Source organism: Cinclus cinclus, chromosome 28 (genome assembly GCF_963662255.1).
Source record: "Cinclus cinclus chromosome 28, bCinCin1.1, whole genome shotgun sequence".
Lineage (NCBI taxonomy): Eukaryota > Metazoa > Chordata > Aves > Passeriformes > Cinclidae > Cinclus > Cinclus cinclus.
The window spans coordinates 1,724,592-1,744,573 of NC_085073.1; the positions used below are offsets into that span (position 1 = coordinate 1,724,592).

Consider the following 19,982-nt stretch of genomic DNA (forward strand, 5'->3'; position numbering starts at 1 on the left):
TGGATGGGGCTGGCTCCCCTCCGGCCGTAAGGTGATCCCCGTACCCGGGAACCTGAGCCGGTGGCGCAGGTCACCCGTGCGGATCGGGTGAGCTCTGCCACGTAGGAAGAGCCCCAGCCAGGCAGGAGGTGGGAGAGCAGCTGGCACAGAACCAGCACCATCACATCCTCCTCAGCTGGGGCTGGGGGCTGCAGTGACGGGCTCAGGGCTGTCACCCACGGATCCACCCCAACAACTCCAGGATCAGCTCAGCACAGACACACAGGGACCAGAGTGGTTTTCTCCCACATTTATTTGTTCCCATCTCCATTCCCCCGCCCAGAGGCACCAGGAGATGGCAAATGGCAGATGCAGAGCACAGGCCTGGCAAGCAAGGGAAGGGTGGGAACAGCCCAGTCCCTGTCAGACCCAGGGCCAGGGCCAGGCCCATGTAGTGCTAAGTAAGAAAATAAGACACTCTACACAGTCTGAGATTAATGACAGGCAGTATCGGGGACACCAACCCCGACCCCAGTTGCCAGCACAGTGGTCCCATAAGAGCAGGGGGGCTCAGGCAAAAGGGGGAGTAGGCAAAAGCTAGTGCAGCACACCCAGGGTCCCTGCAAGCAGGAAGGGGTCAGTCACAGCTCCCTCCTACAGGGGTCCCCTCCCCAGGACAAGGTGGGTCCCAGCTCCCCTCTTCCAGGGGGTCCCACCATGGGAGGGGGTCAGTTCCAGCTCCCCTCTGGCCTGAAGAGTTTTATTGCTTTCAGGAGCTCACTGCCTGGTCCCAGATATAGAGGGGAAGGAGGGGAGCCAAGCATGGTGACAGGGGCAAGGGGCTGAAGGCACCCATTACATAAAAGCTGAGGCAGGCAGCAGGAAAGAGCTGTCCTCATGTCCTTGCTAGGACTGGACCAAGGGGCTTTCACACTAGCCAGAAGACAGCACCATGACCAAGGAGGTCCCGGCCACCCCCCATTGCCCTCCATCCCCACAGCCCCAGTTCACACTAAAGGGGTGTGTTCACTCCAGGCCCAAACGCACCAGTGATTCCCCTGCCCCAGTCAGGTTTCAGGGAGCCCCTGGTTGGCAAGGCAGGACTGGGGAGTGCAGAAGAGAGCTAGGGGTGCTGTCAGTGCTGGCCAATGCTGATCCTCTCCCCATGCTGCCCCAGCTGGGCTCCCAGCCCTGCCCCTGCTTGTCCCCCAAAGCTCAAGGTCCCTGGAGCTGGTGCAGCCCTGGGTGGGGCAGTCTGGGCTGGAGGGTCCCAGCTACAGGAAGGTGCAAGGGGCGGGGGGAACAGCCAGTCCCCCTGCAGAGACTGACCCTTGGGTGCGCTCCAAGGGACAGGCCTGGGGTCCAGCCAGGCCTGGGGTCTGGTCTTCTCACAAGTGTTCACTGAGGAGGAAGAAAAGCACGGCTGAGTCACAGAATCCCAAAATGTTTTGTATTGGAAGGGCTCCTAAAGTTCATTCAGTTTCTCCCTCTGCCATGGGCAGGGACACCTTCCACTATCCCAGGCTGCTCCAAGCCCCAATGTCCAACCTGGCCTTGGACACTCACAGGGATCCAGGAGCTGCTCTGGGCACCCTGTGCCAGGGCCTGCCCACCCTCCCAGGGAACAATTCCTTCCCAATATCCCATCCAGCCCTGCCCTCTGGCAGTGGAAGCCATTCCCTGTGTCCTGTCCCTCCCTCTCTTGTCCCCAGTCCCTCTCCAGCTCTCCCAGAGTCCCTTTAGGCCCTGCAAAAGGGGCTCTCAGGTCTCCCTAGAGCCTTCTCTTCTCCAGGTGAAGACTCCCAGCTCTTCCAGCCTGGCTCCAGAGCAGAGGGGCTCCAGCCCTCAGAGCATCTCTGTTGCCTTCCCTGGACTTGTTCCAACAGATCAGTATCTTTAGACATGGGGACACCTCCTGAATTCAGACACTGAGCTTTCCTCCCCTTCAGCTCCCTGAGCAGCTGCACACCCATCTCTGTCCACACCTTTTCTGCTCAACCCTGCAGTCCCATGGGGACACCTGTGCCACGGTCCCAGCCCTGCACTCACCTGGCAATACGGGACAGGATCTCCTTGACACGCAGCACCAGCGGCTCATGTTGCAGGGGGTTGCTCTCGATGGCACTGTGCAGTTTGGCCATATAGAAGTCCAGGGTGCTCAGCGTGGGGGTCTCCCCAGTGCCTTAGAGGTGACAGCCCAGTGAGCAGGGCCAGTAGGCCACTACCCAACCCTGCCCATGTGCCAAGGACTGCAGAAGGGACCTCAGCACCAGATGTCACCTCCTGCAGTGGCACAAGCCCAGGAACACACAGATTTGGGTCAATCTGGGGTGCAGCTGTGAGTGTGGCTCCAGAGAAGCAGGGATCCTAGCCTGCCCTGTCCCAGAACAGGGAAGCCTGCTGGTTGTCACATCCCTGGGCTTCCTGAAAAGCTCCCCAAGTGCTGCCAGATCCCACCCCAGCAGCAGACGGGCACTTACCACCACTTCACTGCCCCTCAGTGCTCCCTGGCATGGGATGGGGGGGACTACCCAGTGCTCCTCTGCCCAGGCAGGGGTCCCAGCAGCCAGGGGGCCCCAGAACTGCCCCCAACTCACCAGGGATGGGGAGGGAGGCAAAGCTGGCAGTAAGGGCCTGTCGCACAGACTGGAGCTGCTGCTGCAGGGCCAGGGTCTGCCGCTCCTCCTGTGCCAGCTCCTGCTCCAGCTTCTCCTTGGCACAGTTCATGCTCTCCGTGTGCTTCTGCAGGATGGCGTTCTGCTCCTCAAACTCTGTGTTCATCTTGCGCAGCCGCCGCAGCTCGGCCTCCCGGGCTGCCGGGACAGCACCGTGTCCGCAGGTACAGACCTCGGCCCCTCTCATGCCAAACCCAAGCCCTGTCCCACACACAGCTCTTCCAAGCAGCTCTGTGTCACCAATGCCCAGGCTCCAGCCAGGACCTGGTCCCTCAATATGGGCTTCCCAATGACTCTCCAAAGCCCCTACCCTTGTTTTGGTCCAAGAACTCCTCCGTGAAGATGGGCACATCGAAGGTGGAGAAGGTGTCACTGGACTCACCAGCCTGAGGGACAAGAGGGAGGGGTTGGGCAGGGCTGAGCCCACTAGAGGGGACCACAACACCTTGGGACCAGGCTGATGAGGGCACCAGGACAGGGTGAGGGCTAGCCCTGCCTGGCAAGTGGAGAGGGAGGACAGCTACACTCTGCCTCCCACTCCTCCAGGAACCTGGGACTCAAAGCACTCCCTCTGCCCACCCACACCTGCAGCCAGCCCAGCAGTGCAACGTACCCGTTTCCCCACATGCAGGCAGACCTGACAGGGCCTTACCTTGTGCGGGTGCCCATTGAGGAGGGTGTTCACAGCCACCGCACCCACGTCCTCTGCAGGGGAGGAAGGAGGTCATCCCAGGGGCCAGCATCATGTCCCTGAAAGGTTCTGGCAGCACCTGGATGGATCCTGACAGCCATTGCTCCCATAACCCACCTTTTTTAATCTTTTTCTCCTGGATCTTTTCCGTGCACATTTTGTAGGCCTCTGACTGCTGGTATTCCCGCAGCTCCTTCATGTACTGCTGCTTCTCTCGCTCTGCCTCATCCAGGTATCGCTGTGGAGGGTCACAGAGGAGCTTCAGCCTGACCCAATCCAGGCTCCCACGAGCTGCTGAACCCTCCCTGCCGAGCTCCCACTACCCATTACCGGGCCCAGTACCTTTCCTGGAGCAAGCTCAGGGGTTTGGGGAGCAGGCTCTGGAGCTGCCCAGCCGAGGGGAGGGGGGGAGGGTCTCCCCTGGGGGCCAGTACCTGCTTCTCTGAGAGCTGCAGTTTGCTCCACTCTGCTCCCAACATCTTTGTGATCTCCGGGAAGGGCAGGTCAGGATGCTGCGTGCGGATCTGCTCACGCCGCTCATTCAGGAAGCGTACATAGCCTGTCACAGGGGCTTTGGGGCCATTGGGAAGGATCTTCTTCCTCTTCTTGCCCTTGGGCCAGCCCCTCTTCTTGACCGGCTGGCACCCAGGGGGAAGGGACAGCTCATCAGGGATCAGAGCCATTGCATCAGTGGGACATGGGAGCAGCCCCCAGGCCCACCTGGGCCACACAGCCCTCAAGGCAAAGTCTGAGCCCTTCCTTGGCCCACGGCCACAGCCACAGACTCACATGGGCTGCTGCAGGGCAAATGGAAGGGCAGAAACAGCCCCAAGCCAGGGACCTTGAGCTCCACTTTCAGAGATCATGTGAGAAGGGACACGGGCCCCAGGACTCACCTCTTCCTCCGGCTTGTCGCTGCCTACCCGCGCCGACTCTCCCTTCTCCTGTTTGATGGCCACCATGAAGTTCCCATGCTGAGCCTTGCCCGTGGCATGTCTGCAGCCAGAGAGCATCATCAGAGAGGGCTGGGACATCATGGGGACCAACAGCAACACATGCCCCAGCAGTATGACCTTGCACTCACCGGATTCCCCAAATCCCGAGTCTAACAGCCCCAAACCCGGCCCTGGCGATAGAGCCGCTGTTCCCATGAAGGGAGGCTACAACAGAGCCCTGGCACCGAAGCAGAACCCAGCACCAGGTGAGCAGGGCAGCCCTGCACACTAAAGCTGCCCTGAGGGTAGCAACCCTGGCACTCCTCAGGGACATTTGGATGGGGGTTGGCTCTTGGGGTCAGGTAACATTGACAGTCACATCTCTGTCACCTGGGCTTGGGACACACCTTGGTGGGGAGTCCCAAGGGACTCTACAAGGGAGGAGGAGCCACATGGGTTTGGATACTGGTGCCAGGGGCACCACCTGGAAGCATCACCCACACCCAAGGAGCCCTGGAGGCAGAGGGTGAGGGAAAGGTGCTGGCTTGTCCCGCTCTGGCCACAACCACCCCAGCAGGTTTGTGCTGTCTGTGACACCTCCCCAATATCTCAAGCAGGGCACAGTCCCGCTCCCCAGGTCACTGCCATGGCTTTACAAATGAGCAGCTGCTTCAGGCAGAGCCTCCCTGCCCCACTGAGCACCTGCAGGTCCTACACTGGGTGGGCAAAGCCTCTATGTCCCACCAGAGCATTACCCTGGGCTCCCCAAGCCGCCCTGGCACCTCCTTCAGTTGGCTCCATCCCACAGCCCTGTCCCATTCACATCCCTGGGTCCCCAAGGCAGCTCCCGCTCTGCTAGAAATGTCCTCACCATATCAGAGGAGCCATAAAGGGCTCCTGAGTATCACTAAATTATGCTTGCTTGGCTTCCAACCAGGTCCCCAGACTTGGGAACTAGCCCAGGGCCAAACACAAGCAAAGCTACAGAGATCCCAACCTGCTCAGGATGCACCTCAGAATTTCTCCTGTGGTTGCCACATTGTGTACCTAGAGAAAACCCCAGTCCTTGCAGAGACACCAAGCTATTGCTATCTATTTATCACCCAGACAAGCCATCCTCGCAGTTAATTTAGGGGGCCCTTCTGTGAGACCCTAGCACAGAGCCTGCCACTGTACCGGTCCTTGCAGAAAAAGTGGGACAAGTCCCTCCACCAGGATCAGAGGCCAACCAGTGCCCTACACCCCCGCACTCACAAAAAACCCTACAGGAAGGTGTGAGACCACCTTTTCTTCCAGCTCCTGGGGGAAAAGAACCCTCCGAGGCTGTGCAGGGGTATGGCCAGCCTTTTGCTTTATCAGCTCCAAGAGCAACGTTCCCAGTGATGTCCACAGCATCATCATGTTCGCCAGGAACACACCAACACCCTCCAGCACCAGACAGATCACCCACCCCCTTGTGATATGGATTCCTAGAATGCCTAAGGATTCTTTAAAAAGTAAAGTTATCTCGGGCAAGATTCCTCCTCAGCCAGTTTGCTCTGGCATCTACCTCCCTCCACCTCTGACACACTTTCCCATCCATCAGCCCCCATGTCAGAAGGGCCAAGGTCAACTCAGGACAGCACAAATCTCACGGGAAATCAGCCCTTGCTGGTTCTGATCTCCCAAGACACTTGGAATCACAGAATCCTGAAATATCCAGAACTGGAAAGGACCCACAAGAATCAGTTCCACCCCAACAATCCCACCCTGAGCATCCCTGAGAGCGGTGTCCAAACGCTCCTGGAGCTCTGGCAGCCTTGGGGCTGGGACCATTCCCTGGGGAGCCTGGGCAGTGCCCAGCACCCTCGGGGGAAAGAAGAACCTTTCCCTGAGCTCCAGCCCAAGCCCTGACACAGCTCCAGCCCTTGCTGGGCTCCTGTCCCAGAGCAGAACTCGGTCCCTGCCCCTCTGCCTCCCCTCGGGAGGAGCTGCAGCCCCCGAGGAGTCTCCCCTCAGTCTCCTCTGCTCCAGCTGAACGAGCCAAGTGCCCTCAGCTGCTCCTCAGACCCTTCCCCAGCTCCGTGTCCCTCCTTTGGACACTCTCCAGCAGCTTTGGCTCCTTCTGATCTTGTGGTGCCCAAGGTGCCCCAGCACTGGAGGTGAGGCTGCCCCAGTGCAGAGCAGAGTGGGACAATCCCTCCCCAGCACACCCAGATCACTCCCAAGGCTTGGAAGGGGACGAGTTGCTGCTGCTCTTTCACCAGGAGCACTGACATGGAACAGGGTGGCCAAAGCAGGTTGTGGCAGGTGGTGGCACTTACAGCAGGGCGGCGGGCGGCTGCTTGGTGCTGTGGGCCATGGGCGGGGGTCTCGGTCACCACCCTGCAGACAGAGCACAGCTGGCACTGCCACCGGGGTCACCCTGCCGAAACACCCCTCGGAGGTGTCTCCCTCCTGGAGGAATCACAGGACCCCTCCCCGACCGGCATCTCCTCCCCAACCAACCCCTTACTGGCCTCTCCACCCCCCACAGACCCCAGGATCCCGGCACAAGCTGCAGCCCGCTCCCACTGACCCACCCCCCACCTGGAGGTGCCGTCGCAGCCCCCACCGGCTCATCCTCCAGGCCCCGCTGCCACCCGCGATCCCCAGCGTCCCCTGAGGCCTCCCCTGCAGAAATCCCCCTCCCCCGAGACTCATCGCAGCCCCAGCAGGTTCATCCCAGTAACACTCCGCGCCCCCTCGCATCCCCAGTGCCCCCCCGGCACCCCCTCCCCGGCCCTCCCCGTCTCGCCCTCCCTCTTGGGGTCCCATCGCAGCGCCCCAATAGGCTGGCCCTCGTAACCCGCCCTCTACCCGCGACTCCCCGGTCCCCCCACAGGACTCCCCCTCCCCCCCACCCCACCCCCCCCCCGGTGGATCCCCATGGAATCCCCCGTCCGAACCCGCCGCCGCCGCCGCTCACCTGACCACGCCCCTCTATTATTATGCAAACGAGGCTCCCGCCGCACCGTTCCCGATTGGCCGCTCGGCGCCGACTCGTCGAGCGCAGCCCCCTGCGGATTGGCTGGATGTGATGACGTCAGATGGAAGCGGCGGAAGGGAGGGCGGAGCTGGCGGGCGCGACGTGCGCGCGCTGCTGGCAGCCCGACCAATCTGCAGCCAGCGTGGGGACGAGGAAGTGTTGTGGAGAGAGCAGCGCCTTAAAGGGGCAACGTCATGGCGGCGTCCCAACGCCGCCGCCCCATTCCAGTGACCCCAGTATCTTCCCACCGCTCCCAGTAACCTCAGTGCCCACCTCAGGGCTGATCCACTGATTCAGCTGCCCTCCCCCACCGCTCCCAGCAACCCCAGTACCCACCCAGCAGGGGGTACCATGACACCACTACTCGCCCAACACTGCTTCCTGTCACCCCAGTACAGCCCATAATGGTCGCAGTGATTCCATTAAATACACAAGGGAAGGTCCCCCACGACCTCCAGTCTGCTTCCAGTGTCTCCAGTATTCACACAGCTGGGGAACTCCATGATGCTTTTATTCACCACAGAGTCTCAGTGAACCTACTACTCCTCTCTAGAGGGACTCAGTGCCCCCAGTACTGTTCATGCTGGTCCCAGTCACACCAGTACCTAATCAAGAGGAGCTCCCAGTTGCCAAAATAAGCCCACACTACTCCCAGTGACACTAGTTTTCACCCAAGAAGGGGTGTCCTACAACTCCAGTAGCCACCCCAGAGTCCCAGTGATCCCAGTACTCCCCTGACACAGTCCCCACCCCAGTAGGGCACATAAGGTCCTAGTCCTCCCAGTACCTGCACACGACTCCTCTTAATCCTAGTGCCCATCCAAGCAGGGGGTAGTCATCTCAGCGTCCCAGTCACTCCCATCTCACTGGTTCTAGCACCCACAATCCTTGTACACTCACTCCTACAGTCTGATACTTCCCCCTTGGTGCATACTGGGACATTGGGGTGACTGGGAGCAGTGTGACAGTGTACTGGGATCATTTGACCTCCCGCAGCTGCGGGCACCATAGGGATCCCTCACTTGAATACCGGGGTTACTGGAAGCAGAGAGAGTGTTCTGGTGTCACTGGAATTCTGGGGTGCCCACATACAGCATAGGGACCATCCCCTTGCTAGGGTTGGTATTGAGGTCACTGGGAGCAGTGTGGGGGTACTGGAGTGACTGGGACGTTCCCTTGTCTGGGTAATGGGACTGTTACAGGCAGCTCTGGTGTGACTGGGAGCAGTGTGAGGGTACTGGGGTACTGTTATGGGCAGAGCAGGAGTGACTTAAGTGTGGGAGTAATACTGGTATTATTGTGGGGACAACACTGGTGTGACTGAGAGCACTATGGGGATAGTACTGGTATGACTGAGAGTAGTGTCATGGTACTGGTGTGACTGGGAGCAGTACAGGACCATTGCTGGTGTGACCGGGAACGGTGTGGGGACTGGGAATGGTGTGGGAACAGCTGTGATGTGTCCGGGAGCAGTGTGAAGACAGCAGTGGAGTCCCTGGGACACTGGTGTAACTCGGCGCTCACCCGCTCCCGCCCCACCCCTGCGCGGGTCATCCCCCGCTCGCCGGTCCCGGGAGATCCCACCCTGTCCCTGCCATCTCCTCCCTCCTCCTTCCCTGTCCCCTCCCATTCCCTCCCTCCCACTCCGTGCCGCGCCCGTCCCGCTGCTGTCCCGCCGCTGTCCCCGCGGGCTCTGGCTGGGCCATGGAGGAGCCCCCGCAGTCCCCGGGCCCTGCGCTGCCGCTGCGGACGCGGCTCAGCTTCGCGTGCGGGCACTTCCTGAACGACGCGTGCTCGGCGCTGTGGTTCACTTACCTGCTGCCCTTCATGCACTCCGTGCTGGGCTACGGGCACGGCGCGGCCGGCGGGCTGCTCCTCGCCGGGCAGGTGGCCGACGGGCTCTGCACACCCCTGCTCGGCTTCGAGGCCGACCGGGCCCACGGCTGCGGCCGCTGCGGGCGCAGGAAGGGCTGGCACCTGGCCGGTGGGTGCGGGGAACCGGGAGCTCTGATGGGGGGAGCTGGGTGGAGAGGGCTTACCCCGGGGGAGCCTTTCTGGGGTGGGTCCCCGGGGTGGAGGGCGGTGACCCTGAGAGGCCTTGCTGGGGTGCTTTGGGTGGGGGACACCCGAGGGAGCCTTTCTGGGATGCTCTAAGTGAAGAAGGATGGCCCCGGGGGAGACTTTCTGAGGTGTCTGTGTTGGGGGACATCCAGAGCCCTGCTAGGATGCTCTAAGTGGAGAGGGGTGGCCGCGGGGGACCCTGTTGTGTTGTTCTGTGTTGAAGGACACACAGGGGAACCTTTCTGGGGTAGCCCAAGGGTACCTATCCACCCGTCTCAGGTGAAAATGGGTGGCCCCAGGGTAGCCTTTCTGCGGTGGCCTGGATGGAGATGAATGGCCATGGAGAGCCTTTCTGGGGTGTCATGGGTAGGACACTCTGCTGGGGTGCCAAAGATAAGAGATGGGTAACCTCGAGGGGCTTTGGTTAGGGGAGGGGAGGAGTATGGCTATGAGGGAGATTTTCTGGGGTGTTCTGGGTTGGGGGTCACCTGGGGGAGCCTTTCTGGGGTGCTCTAAGGGAGTGGACTGAGGGTGCCTATCCAAGAGAACGTGAAAATGGGTGACCCTGGGGGAGCTTATCTGGGATGCCAGGGATGGGCGACACGCTGCTGGGGTGCCCAGAAGGGAGAAGGGTGACCCCAAGGAGCCTTTCTGAGGTGCCCTGAGTAGGGGCTACCCAGGTGAGCCTTTCTGGCATGCCCTAAGAAGAAAGGGATGACCCTGGGGGAACCTTTCTAGGATGCCCAGGGTGGAGGACAGTGGAGGATGCTGGGTGGAGTGAGCTGGCCCCAAGTAGCTTTGCTGGGAGGGCATAGGTGAGAGACATTCTGCTGGGGGGCCCTCTGTGGACATGGGTGGCCCTGGAGGAGCCTCTCTGGGATATAGGATCAGCCCCAGGGTACCTTTCTGGGGTGCCCTGGAAGAGGGGGGAAAAGACCAAGGGTGGCTTTCTGGGTTGGGGGATCAGCCTTGGAGTTTCCCTGGAGCAGGGAGGAACTGGGGTGCCTTGTGGCATGGATACCTCCCTGAAGATGTGGGAGCTTTCTGGGGTGGGGGACCATCACGTGGCAGTGATGTCCCCACCAGCTGGAGAGGGGCAGACCCAAAGGTGAGCAAAACTGTGTGCCCTGGGGTGGAAGGGAGCAGCTCCTCCATGGAAGGGGGAGCTGCCCTGGGGGCTTTTGGTGTGCTGTGTGGAGGGTGATGGGGCTCTGGTGTGTTGGTAGTGCCCTGGGGAGATAGGTCTGGGGAACCTTGTGAGGCAGGGATAGCTGAGGAGGTGCCTTTCTGCTGCTTTCTGCCTGCATTCTTTCTTTCTGCTTTCTGCCTGCAGCAGCGAGGTGGGGACAAAGCTGCTCCATGTGTAGGGATGATGAGCCTGGATGGGGAAGGGGCACCATGGTATCCCTGTCCTGCCTGGGCACCATCCCACCCCAGGGGGCTCCCTGCTGTTCCTCAGGCTTTATGTGTGTAGGTGGCAGCAAGCTGGGGTGAGAGCCACGTGCTCAGACCTTGGAGTTGCAGCAAAACCAAGGCCAGCAGTAAAATCTGGGCTTTCCCAAAAGCCCAGGTGCTTCCTGAGAAACTCTTGGTGCCAGGGGGGACCCTATGGCATGGGGCCCTTGGCTGTGCTGGGGCTGTGCACCCTGGGGGGCAGCAGTGGGGTACAGCCATGGGATACATGAGAGGCTTTGCCTCACAGGAATTACTGACAAGTTTCTCTTGCATTGTGCCCTGGGTCAAAAAATGCAATGGAGGGCAGGGGCTGGTGGGGACCCATCTATTGAAGCCCCTCTCTGAGGGGACAGCATGGACTTGAAGAGGGGTCCGTGGTGCTGTGACTGGTGCAAGAGCCTGCACATCCTGTTTAGCTGTCACTGGGGACAGGGCAGTTGGTGGAAGAAATGGCCACTGATAACTCTCGTAACAACCAGGTGCTGCCTCACTCAGGGCAGACCCATGTGGAGGGAGGACGGTTGCAGTGTGGGTCCTCTTATCTTGATCCCAAATTTATCTCAACCAACGCTTTGTGCAACCCAACAGCAACCTGATAAGGCATCTGACCTCGCCAGAGCTTGCCTTGGTGAGTCAGGGAGAGTGCTGAAGGGGCAGCTTCACCCTGCCTCAGTGTCAGCCACATCGGCATCCTAGTTTAGGGAAGTGTCCGGAGCTGTTTCCTCCCCCTGCTCCAGCCGGGTGCTGCCCCGCGAGCACAGAGGGGAAGTCCTAACTCAGGCCTTGCATGGGGGCTGCAGCGAGCAGAGCACAACCCAGGGCAGGCTGGAGCATGGATTATTGCATTGGTGCATGGCAGGGGCTTCCCTGGCGCCCACCTTGGCTGAACACAGAGTGAAGAGTGGTGGAGGCAAACCCACCCACCTGAGCCGGCTGTGCTGGGGCCGCTCAGCTCCCTGGATCACGCTGCAGCGAGGGGTGTTGTGTGGGAGCGGGGTGTCTCGTCCGGTGACAAACCCATGCTCAGATCAGAGGAAACGTTGTGAAACCGCATCCTCGTGGTGGGGGAGACACCACGAGTTGCTGCTATCAGTGGCATCTTCCCACCACGGTGGTGCCGGGTGTTCCCACAGGCAGTCCCAGGTGTCCCTGCCTGCTCGCCAGCTCTTTTATGGGGTCCAGCTTCCTGATGCACCAGGGAGGAAGGATAAGCGTTTTTTTGCTGCCTGTCTCAGCCTGTCTGGCAGTGCTGTCCCAAAATTCCTGCCCCAGGCGCCTGTGCTGAGCAGCCTGGCATTCTTGTAATCCTGCCCCTCAGGGAGGAAGGATAAGCATCTCTTTGCTGCTTGTTTCAGCCTGTCTGGCAGTGGTGTCCCAAAACCCCTGCCCCAGGTACCTGTGCTGAGCAGCCCAGCATTCTCATGATCCTACCCTGCAGGGTCAGAGATGAGAACCTGGGCCTTTGCCTGCCCAGGGATGCTGCATGGGTGCGCAGAATGGTCTTGGGGGGGTTCCCATGGCCTTGCCTGGGAGAGCAGGGGGTCACCAGAACCCCTCTGACTCAGTGCAGCCACTCCTGGGCACTTGGCATACATGGGTATTGGGGTTCAGCATGGCTCCATGGGGTAGCCAGTGGGGTGACCCTGGTGGTGGACACAGCCTGTCCTAGGAGGCCACAGGGAGGAGGTGACACTCCTGTTGTCACCTGGTTGTGCTGGTGGTGGTGGCTCATGGGTGGGCACAGGAGCAGCCCTGGAGGCTACAGCAGCTGGGTCCCGCTGCTCCTGCCTCATCGCTCCCCTGGGATCCCTCACAGCGTTGCAGAGCCTGACCCTGTGGGGCCCTGGGACCCTCACTCCTCATCTGGGCCCAGTTAAAACCCAGGGAACAGAGAGGATCTGGGCTGGTTTTAGCCTTCATGGACCTTCCCATGCCTGTGCTTTGTCTGGGGCACAGGCACTACATGTGCCTGAGTCCCCTGTCCTTCAGAGCACCAAAGCCGACTGTGAGCCAGTGTGGGAAGCCAATACCCTTTGGTGGGATGGATGGGGCTGGGCTGGGATTGTCACTGCTGCCCTTAGCTTTGCCGTGGCCTGCATGGCTTTGTTGTGAGGGAGCAAGGAGGAGGAGGAGGAATTCCCCTTCATGGGTGGGAGGAAGAGGAATCACTCATGAGGAACAGAGGTACTTGCAAAGTGGAGAGGGTACCTTGGGGACATGGCAAAGCAGATTCCCCTCAGCTGTATGAACAGTTGTTCATCAGCACACAGTGAAGCTGGGGACATGTAGGACAGTACAGGGTGACACGTGGGACAGGGCACCAGGCTCTGCATCAGGGCATGGGGGTCTGTGGAGCTACTTGGCAGATAGACTATAACTTGGGGAAAGGAGAGGGAGAGGCCATGCTGGCCTGTCTGCCCCACGAAGGGTCCCTACACCAGGCTGTGTCCCTGTGCTGTCCCACCACAGCAGAGGGAGGAGCCTGGCTCTGGTGTCCCTGACTCAGCAGGGCCTTCCTGGAGGCCCCCATGACTCTGTCACCCTGTCATGCTGTGGGTGATGTCTGTGAGTGTAGCAGAAGCACAGCTCTCTCTGCCAGCCCCACGGGAGAGGGGACGTGGAGACAGATGGGGTGCCAGTGCTCGTGGAACAGCCAGAGCCCTCCCAGCCTAGGGGTGCCATATCACCTCAGGCAGGCAGAAGGGAGGGGTTTTCTGATTGGTTATCTGCACCTGGGGACAGTGAGAACCTCTCCTTAGTGTCTGTGGGTGTGACACTGAGGGTCTGTCATGATGTCTTGAGGGGACAGAGCAGTGCCAGTGCTGTGCTGGGGAAGGACCTTGACTGGGGGATGTCTGTGCTGGGTGCCAGAGGGAAGGACATTCCCTGTGTGTAGGATGTGCTGAGGGAGTGACTGGAGGTCCATGTGTCTCATCTGGATGGGGAAGGGGCGCACCTCCCTCCCCAGCTCAGGGGTAGAAAAGTCCTGGAGGGTGCTCTCTGTGTCACATTGTAGTCCCAGCCAGGTGTGCAGCCTCTCACTGCTCCACTCTCTTCCCAGGCACCACTTGTGTCCTCGTGTCCTTTCCCTTTGTCTTCAGCCCCTGCTTGGCCTGCAGGGAGAGCACTCCACAGTGGGCGGCCTTCATCTACTACCTCCCCTTCATCGTCATCTTCCAGTTTGGCTGGGCAGCCACCCAGGTGTCCCACCTGGCCCTCATCCCCGAGCTGGTGAGCAGTGACCATGGGAAGGTGGAGCTCACAGCTTTCAGGTGAGCACAGACGCATCTGGGGGTCCCCTGGGCCTGGGAGAGCTGCCCTGCCCATGGTGGGTCCCATCACTGTGTGACAGGAGGTCCCTGGGTGCTGTGGCACACCAGAGACCTTGGCATGGCAGGACAAGTACTGGGCCATGTGGGTGTCCTGTGGGATGTGCCAAAGGACACTGGTCTTGGGTTGGCCTAAAGCCTTTGCTGCCAGGAAGGAATGTCTTGATGCCAGGGATGTCAGTGACACAGCCCATGGGACACTTCTTTGGGAGTCGATGGAGGAATTTAGGGGAGGGACTGTCCCTCCCAGATGCCCTCAAGGAGAGCTGGACATGGTCCTGTGGTCTGTTCTGGAGGTGAGATGTCTCCAGGGCCAGGTGGGCAGTGCACTTGACTCATCTCTGTCAGGATCAGGATGTGGGATGGGAAGTTTATCCTGTGGAGCAGGGTGACCAGGGAGGATGTGGGCTAACTGTGGGTCCAAGTGCTCCCTCTGGGCTCTTCTCTGGGGCCACCAGGTCAGGCAGCTCATGGCATCCTTGACGAAGAGGTGAGCTGTGCCTGGAGGGGGAACAGACTGGCCTGTAAGGATCTTGGTTTCCTCCCAGTCATGCCCTGAGGCTTGGACTGGGCACACTGGGAGTTGCAGCAGTAAGGCTGATGCCTGGCTGGGTGCCTTGTGCCCTCAGAGGTGTTGCCTCAGCCGTGACACTGGGGTGCAGAGGCTATAGCACATCTGGCTTGGAGGGCAGCTGTGGGCAGAGGTGTCCTACTGTGCTGTTCCCATGCTTGTCCTTCTGCATCACCCCAAGGTTTCCTTCTGCTCAGGTATGCCTTCACTGTCATGGCCAACATCACTGTGTACGGCCTGACCTGGCTCCTGCTGAACTTCCAGATGGACCAGCCTGACCACATGGAGCACCTGGGCCCACAGGACATCCCTGTGTTTCGGGTGAGTGGCAAGGCACAATCCCTGGGGTTTCCCCTTCCCACAGCTCAGCTGGGGAGGTACTGGAGGGACTCAGGGCCCTAAAACCTCACCAACTGGGCAAGAGCCACACAGAGCACTCCCTGGGATTTGGGCATTCCTCCTTCCCATCCAGACTGCTGGGGCTGATGGTGGGCTGCCCCCACTGCTATGCTCACCCCCACTGCCTCACCAGAACTTGGCACTCATCGTGGTAGGCCTGGGGGCCGTGTTTTCCCTCATCTTCCACCTGGGCACCAAGGAGAAGCCATACCCACCAGGGGTGCTGCCTGAGCCAGAGGAGAGCACTCCACTACTGCACAAGGAGCCCCAGGGCCCCCCGCGCCCACTGCTGCTCTGGAAAGACTGGCTGCTGGAGCCCTCCTTTTACCAGGTACAGCTGGGCAGGACTCCCCCGACCTGGGCTGCTGCTCTGCCTGGGCACTCTGGGTGTTCTGCAACCACAGGACTTGCCCAGGTGCAGGTGGGGATGGAGAGAGGGGTTGTTCTGGGCACCCATCCACCACCTCAGAGGGGCCATCCCCTTCCTGCTGGACACCTGTGCCATGATAGCTGGGCAGGGAAGGTCCTTCCCACAGGCTGAGCGGTGATGCCCTGGCCCTGTCCCCTCCCAGGTCGCGGTGCTCTACATGGCCACCCGCCTCATCGTCAACCTCTCCCAGACCTACATTGCCATGTACCTCACCAACTCGCTGCTGCTCTCCAAGGTGGGAACAGGGCAGGTCCAGGGGCACGTGGGAAGGTGTCCTGATGTGGCCTGGGGCTCATCTCCTCCCTGTCCTTATCCCTTGCAGAAGTACATTGCTACCATTCCCCTAGTGATGTACGTCAGTGGGTTCCTCTCCTCATTCCTCATGAAGCCTGTGAACAAATGGATTGGTCGGAATGTGAGTCCAGGGTGCTGAGGAGGTTGGAGTTTGATCCCAGGAGAGGCCCAGGAGCCAAATCCTGGCTGTGAGCAAAGCTTCTGGCACACCTGGAGAGCCAGGACCCCTCAAAGACCCTCTGCCAGCAACCCCCCATTGCAGCATGGGTCCTGCTAGGACTGGGAGTGGTGGGCAGAGTTGGGGATCTGGGTCCTGCTGGGACTGGGGGTGGTGGACAGGGTTGGGGGCAAGGACCTATCTTGTACATCCCTGGGGCTGGGGAAGGCAATGCTGGCCCAGAGTTACCATGTCCCAAGCAGGCCTGACTGGGCTGCAGAGCCCTGTGATGCCCATCAGGGGCAGAGTGGGGGGTCTGGATACATTGGTCTGGGTGGGCACATGGTCTGCAGTGCCAGTATGAGGGAGCCACCCCCACAGTGTGTCCCCTTCTTACTGTTGGGTCCCAGTGGAGTGTCCCCTGCACTCACAGACACACTGCCACACTCTGCCCAGGGCTCAATCCTTGGACTGCAGAACAGCCTGGAGTACAGCAAGGAGCTGCTTTTGGGGTATCCTTGTTTAAGTACAGATGGGACAGAGGCAGGGCTGTTCCTCATGGGTCCTGGGCAATCCTGGCCCTGTGCCCTCCCTGCTTGCTCCTCCCTCACCGAGTGGCAGCTGGTGTCTGAACTCCCCCTTCTCCCTCTGCCCATCCCTGTCGCAGCTGACTTACTTTGTGGGCATCCTGGTGGTCCTGGCCTTCGCCTCCTGGGTGGCCCTGGCCAGGCCAATAGGAGATGAGATCTACGGGCTGGCAGTGCTGCTGGGGGCCGGTTCAGCCACAATTCTGGTCACGTCCCTGTCTATGACTGCAGATCTCATTGGCACCAATACGGTACAGCCATTGCTCCTGGTGGGATGGGGTGGGGGGTCATGGCAGGCACAGAACCCACAGTTTGGGGTGGGCACTTCTAAGGGTTAAGGGATGGAGATGCTGGGAGGGGGCTCAGCTGGGCAGCCCCCGTGTGCTGTGCCCTGTGAGTGCTGTGCCCCATGCTCTGCTGCAGTGAGGGCTCTGCCCGTGAGAGGGCACACAAGGCTGCATGGCCCAGCATGGCACAGCATGGTTCCCTTTCCTCCTACAGCACAGCAGTGCGTTTGTCTACGGTGCCATGAGCTTCACGGACAAGATGGCCAATGGCCTGGCTGTTATGATGATCCAGAACCTGCATCCCTGCCCGTAAGCACCTCTGCAGACCTGGGACCCCCACTGTTTGGGGGCCACGAGGAAATATTCCAGGGTTGGAGCAAGAGGCACAGGAGGGAATTGGTTTGGATTGGAAGAGACCTCAAAGCCATGGGCTTCCACTTCCACTACACCAGGTTGCTCCAAGCCCTGTCCCACCTGGACTGGACTTCCAGGGATTGGGCAGCCACAGCTATTCTGGGCAACTTGTGGCAGGGCCTGCCTCCTCACCCTCACAGGGAGGAATCCCTTCCCAACATCCCATCTAACTCCGCCCTCTGGTAGTGGGAAGCCATTCCCCCTTGTCCTAGCCCATAGCCTGGAACTCCAGTCCCAGCCTCCAACTACTTCCCTGCCTGTCCTCACAGGACTGAGCTGTGCTGCCCTGCCTGTGTCGGTTTCTACCACTGGGTGATGGTGCTGGTCACTGGCGGCATCGCCGTTGCTGCTGTCGCCATGCTGTGCTGCATCATGGTGTGGCCTGTCCAGATCCGCTACCGTGAGTGGGGCTGAGGGCTTGGGGGCAGCCCAGTGTGGGGCTGGGGGCACTGGAAGCCCCATGGTCAGTGCCAGCCTGGGCTAAAGCCACGGAATCTTTGCAGATGGCCCCAGTGGGGCAACAGTGGGAGCCCTGTCATCACTGGGCTGGCTGCGGCCAAGCTTGCAGGGGAACCCTCTTGGTAGGACACGAGGCAGGGCCATTGTCCCACTTCCAGTGCTGTCCCCAGAGAGGGGCTGTGTCTGCTTGCTATGGCTTTCTGGGGGGCAACACTCCCCTGCCCCAGTCATGGCCATGCTGGCCCAGGGGCTTCAAGGAGTGTCAAGGGCAGCTTGATGTGCTGGTAGCAGATGTGGGGGACAATGGGGTGACCTTTGCCAGGCTGGGGAGCCAACACCCCTGCTCAGTGCCTGTTGTGCCTCTCTGGGTGCCAGTGCCTTGCTGTGGGGTAAGGCAACAGGACAGACCCCCCGTGCTGCTTGGGGCCTTGCTAGGTCAGGCCTTGGTGCTAGCAGAAGAGTCCAGGAAGACCAAGGCAGTGTGTGTGGGTTACCCCATGCTGTCATCTCTCCTGACCTGTTCCTTTCTCTTCCCCCAGGTGCTGTCAGCCTGCAGGGGCTGAGCAGCGCAAGGACCCCTGAAAGTGGCACTGGGAGCACGGAGGGAGAGAGCCAGAGCAGCATCATCAACTGAGCGGGACTGTGTCCTTGGCCACCGTGTCCTCAGGGCTGTGTCCTCAGGCACCGCGTCCTTGGCCACCGCGGTGCCACACAGAGTCTGCAGGGTCCCCTGCACTGGGGACCACTGGGCTCTGGGGAGGGGGGTGACCCCCCACCCTATCTCCTTGCACTGGACTGGTATTCCCATCCCGGACTCATGTCCCCATCCCGAACTCGCGTGTTCCAGACCCCACCCCACCGGGCCGATGAAGGCTGTCCCTGGTGCCGTGCAGGGTCACCTGTCACCTCTCACCTGCACAATGAACACTAGAAGGGCCTAGGCCAGGCCGGAGCAGCCCCAGAAGAGGGGAGCTCCCGGACCGAGGTTTTAACCTGCTTTTGTAAGGTCAATACGTACCAACGGCACTTTATAAAGGAGGAGAAAAAGGAGAGCAAAAAAACAACCGCAGCGCTCATGGCCCTGGTATGGGGAAGGACTCAGCTCTGGGGTGCGGGGCTCCAGCTGGGGCTGGAGCAGGTTTGAGATGCACACGGCGGCTCGGAGGGTACCCAGGACTGCTCCCGCCCCGCCCCGCCCCACGGAGAGCGGCGTCCTGAGGGACAGAGGGGGGAAAGGGTGGCCGCCTGTGGCGGCGGTGGCACCGGAAATGGGGGCCGCGAGCTGTGTCGGGCACAAATGATTGGTCCGTGCGAGGAGCCCCGCCCCCGCGACGGGACAGCCAATGGGGGCGGCCCTCGCACGGTGGGGGCGGGAACTGAGCGCGTGCGCGAGTGGGTGAGTGCGTGAATGCGCGAGCGCGTTTGAGAGCGTGAGATTGTGAGTGTGGAGATGTATATATCCACATCTGACACATCCATGGTCGTGTGTTTGTGTCTCCTGTCTGTGTTCACACATGTGTGCAGGGATGTGCTGGGTGTGAGCAGGAGGCTGCCGGGGGTTTGTGTATAACCCATGGAATGGTTTGTGTTGGGAGGGAATTTAAAGCTCATCCCGTTCAACTTCCACTATCCCAGGCTGCTCCAAGCCCCAGTGTCCAACCTGGCCTTGGACACTCACAGGGATCCATGGGGCAGCCACAGGTGCTCTGAGCACCCTGTGCCAGGGCCTCACCACCCTCCCAGGGAACAATTCCTGCCCAATATCCCATCCAGCCCTGCCCTCTGGCAGTGGGAAGCCATTCCCTGTGTCCTGTCCCTCCCTCCCTTGTCCCCAGTCCCTCTCCAGCTCTCCTGGAGCCCCTTTAGGCCCTGCAAGGGGCTCTCAGGTCTCCCTAGAGCCTTCTCTTCTCCAGGTGAACACCCCCAGCTCTCCCAGGCTGGCTCCATGGCCGAGGTTCTCCATGGCCCCCCGTCCATGCCCTGTGCCCACACACAGGTCCGTGTATGCACCTGCACGGGCTGGCACAAAGCCCCTGCCATGAGAGGCTGTGGGGTGTGGCACAGCAGGACGGGAGTGCGGGGTGAGGGAGGGGGCTGGTGGGTGTGACAGGGTGCCTCCAAGGGCGGTGGTGACACCCCGGGTGTGCCCGGTGTGGGGGAATGGAACGGGATCCAGGCGGATGGAGTGGGAGTCTGAGTGTGCGGTGGGCTTGCGGGGCATAGCCCCCTCGGGTCAGCCCGGGTTTATGGCC

At 60.7% G+C, this 19,982-nt stretch overlaps 2 protein-coding genes across 4 annotated transcripts; one reads left to right on the forward strand and one right to left on the reverse strand.

The window, feature by feature from the left end:
• Positions 1-282: 282 nt before the first annotated feature.
• Positions 283-6,706, reverse strand: HMG20B (high mobility group 20B). Of its 2 annotated transcripts, XM_062509976.1 has the most exons (9): positions 6,584-6,706; positions 4,242-4,341; positions 3,780-3,983; positions 3,463-3,583; positions 3,307-3,359; positions 2,965-3,040; positions 2,577-2,792; positions 2,029-2,161; positions 283-1,380 (listed from the first exon to the last, which is right to left on the reverse strand). In XM_062509976.1, the coding sequence occupies exons 1-9, from the start codon at positions 6,619-6,621 to the stop codon at positions 1,368-1,370; spliced, it is 954 nt and encodes a 317-aa protein (XP_062365960.1). In that variant the 5' UTR covers positions 6,622-6,706; the 3' UTR covers positions 283-1,367. The 2 variants fall into 2 exon arrangements, with proteins under 2 accessions (XP_062365960.1, XP_062365961.1); XM_062509977.1 differs by lacking the exon at positions 283-1,380 and having other exon boundaries at positions 2,025-2,161.
• A 2,285-nt stretch (positions 6,707-8,991) lies between these two features.
• Positions 8,992-18,751, forward strand: MFSD12 (major facilitator superfamily domain containing 12). Of its 2 annotated transcripts, XM_062509907.1 has the most exons (11): positions 8,992-9,271; positions 13,865-14,075; positions 14,901-15,024; positions 15,236-15,433; positions 15,675-15,767; positions 15,855-15,947; positions 16,651-16,821; positions 17,072-17,166; positions 17,541-17,671; positions 17,775-17,852; positions 18,270-18,751. In XM_062509907.1, the coding sequence occupies exons 1-11, from the start codon at positions 8,992-8,994 to the stop codon at positions 18,362-18,364; spliced, it is 1,569 nt and encodes a 522-aa protein (XP_062365891.1). In that variant the 3' UTR covers positions 18,365-18,751. The 2 variants fall into 2 exon arrangements, with proteins under 2 accessions (XP_062365891.1, XP_062365892.1); XM_062509908.1 differs by lacking the exon at positions 17,775-17,852.
• Positions 18,752-19,982: the final 1,231 nt, after the last annotated feature.

What these genes read in the sequence shown, in the direction of transcription:
- HMG20B (XM_062509976.1), bottom strand. Translation starts at nt 6,621, where the DNA reads ATGGCCCACAGCACCAAGCAGCCGCCCGCCGCCCTGCT. An exon ending in GGAGAAAAAGATTAAAAAAG is followed by an intron (nt 3,360 to 3,462) that starts GTGGGTTATGGG and finishes CCTCCCCTGCAG; the next exon opens with AGGACGTGGGTGCGGTGGCT. An exon ending in GTTCTTGGACCAAAACAAGG is followed by an intron (nt 2,793 to 2,964) that starts GTAGGGGCTTTG and finishes CTGTCCCGGCAG; the next exon opens with CCCGGGAGGCCGAGCTGCGG.
- MFSD12 (XM_062509907.1), top strand. Translation starts at nt 8,992, where the DNA reads ATGGAGGAGCCCCCGCAGTCCCCGGGCCCTGCGCTGCCGCTGCGGACG. An exon ending in GAAGGGCTGGCACCTGGCCG is followed by an intron (nt 9,272 to 13,864) that starts GTGGGTGCGGGG and finishes CTCTCTTCCCAG; the next exon opens with GCACCACTTGTGTCCTCGTG. An exon ending in GTGGAGCTCACAGCTTTCAG is followed by an intron (nt 14,076 to 14,900) that starts GTGAGCACAGAC and finishes CCTTCTGCTCAG; the next exon opens with GTATGCCTTCACTGTCATGG.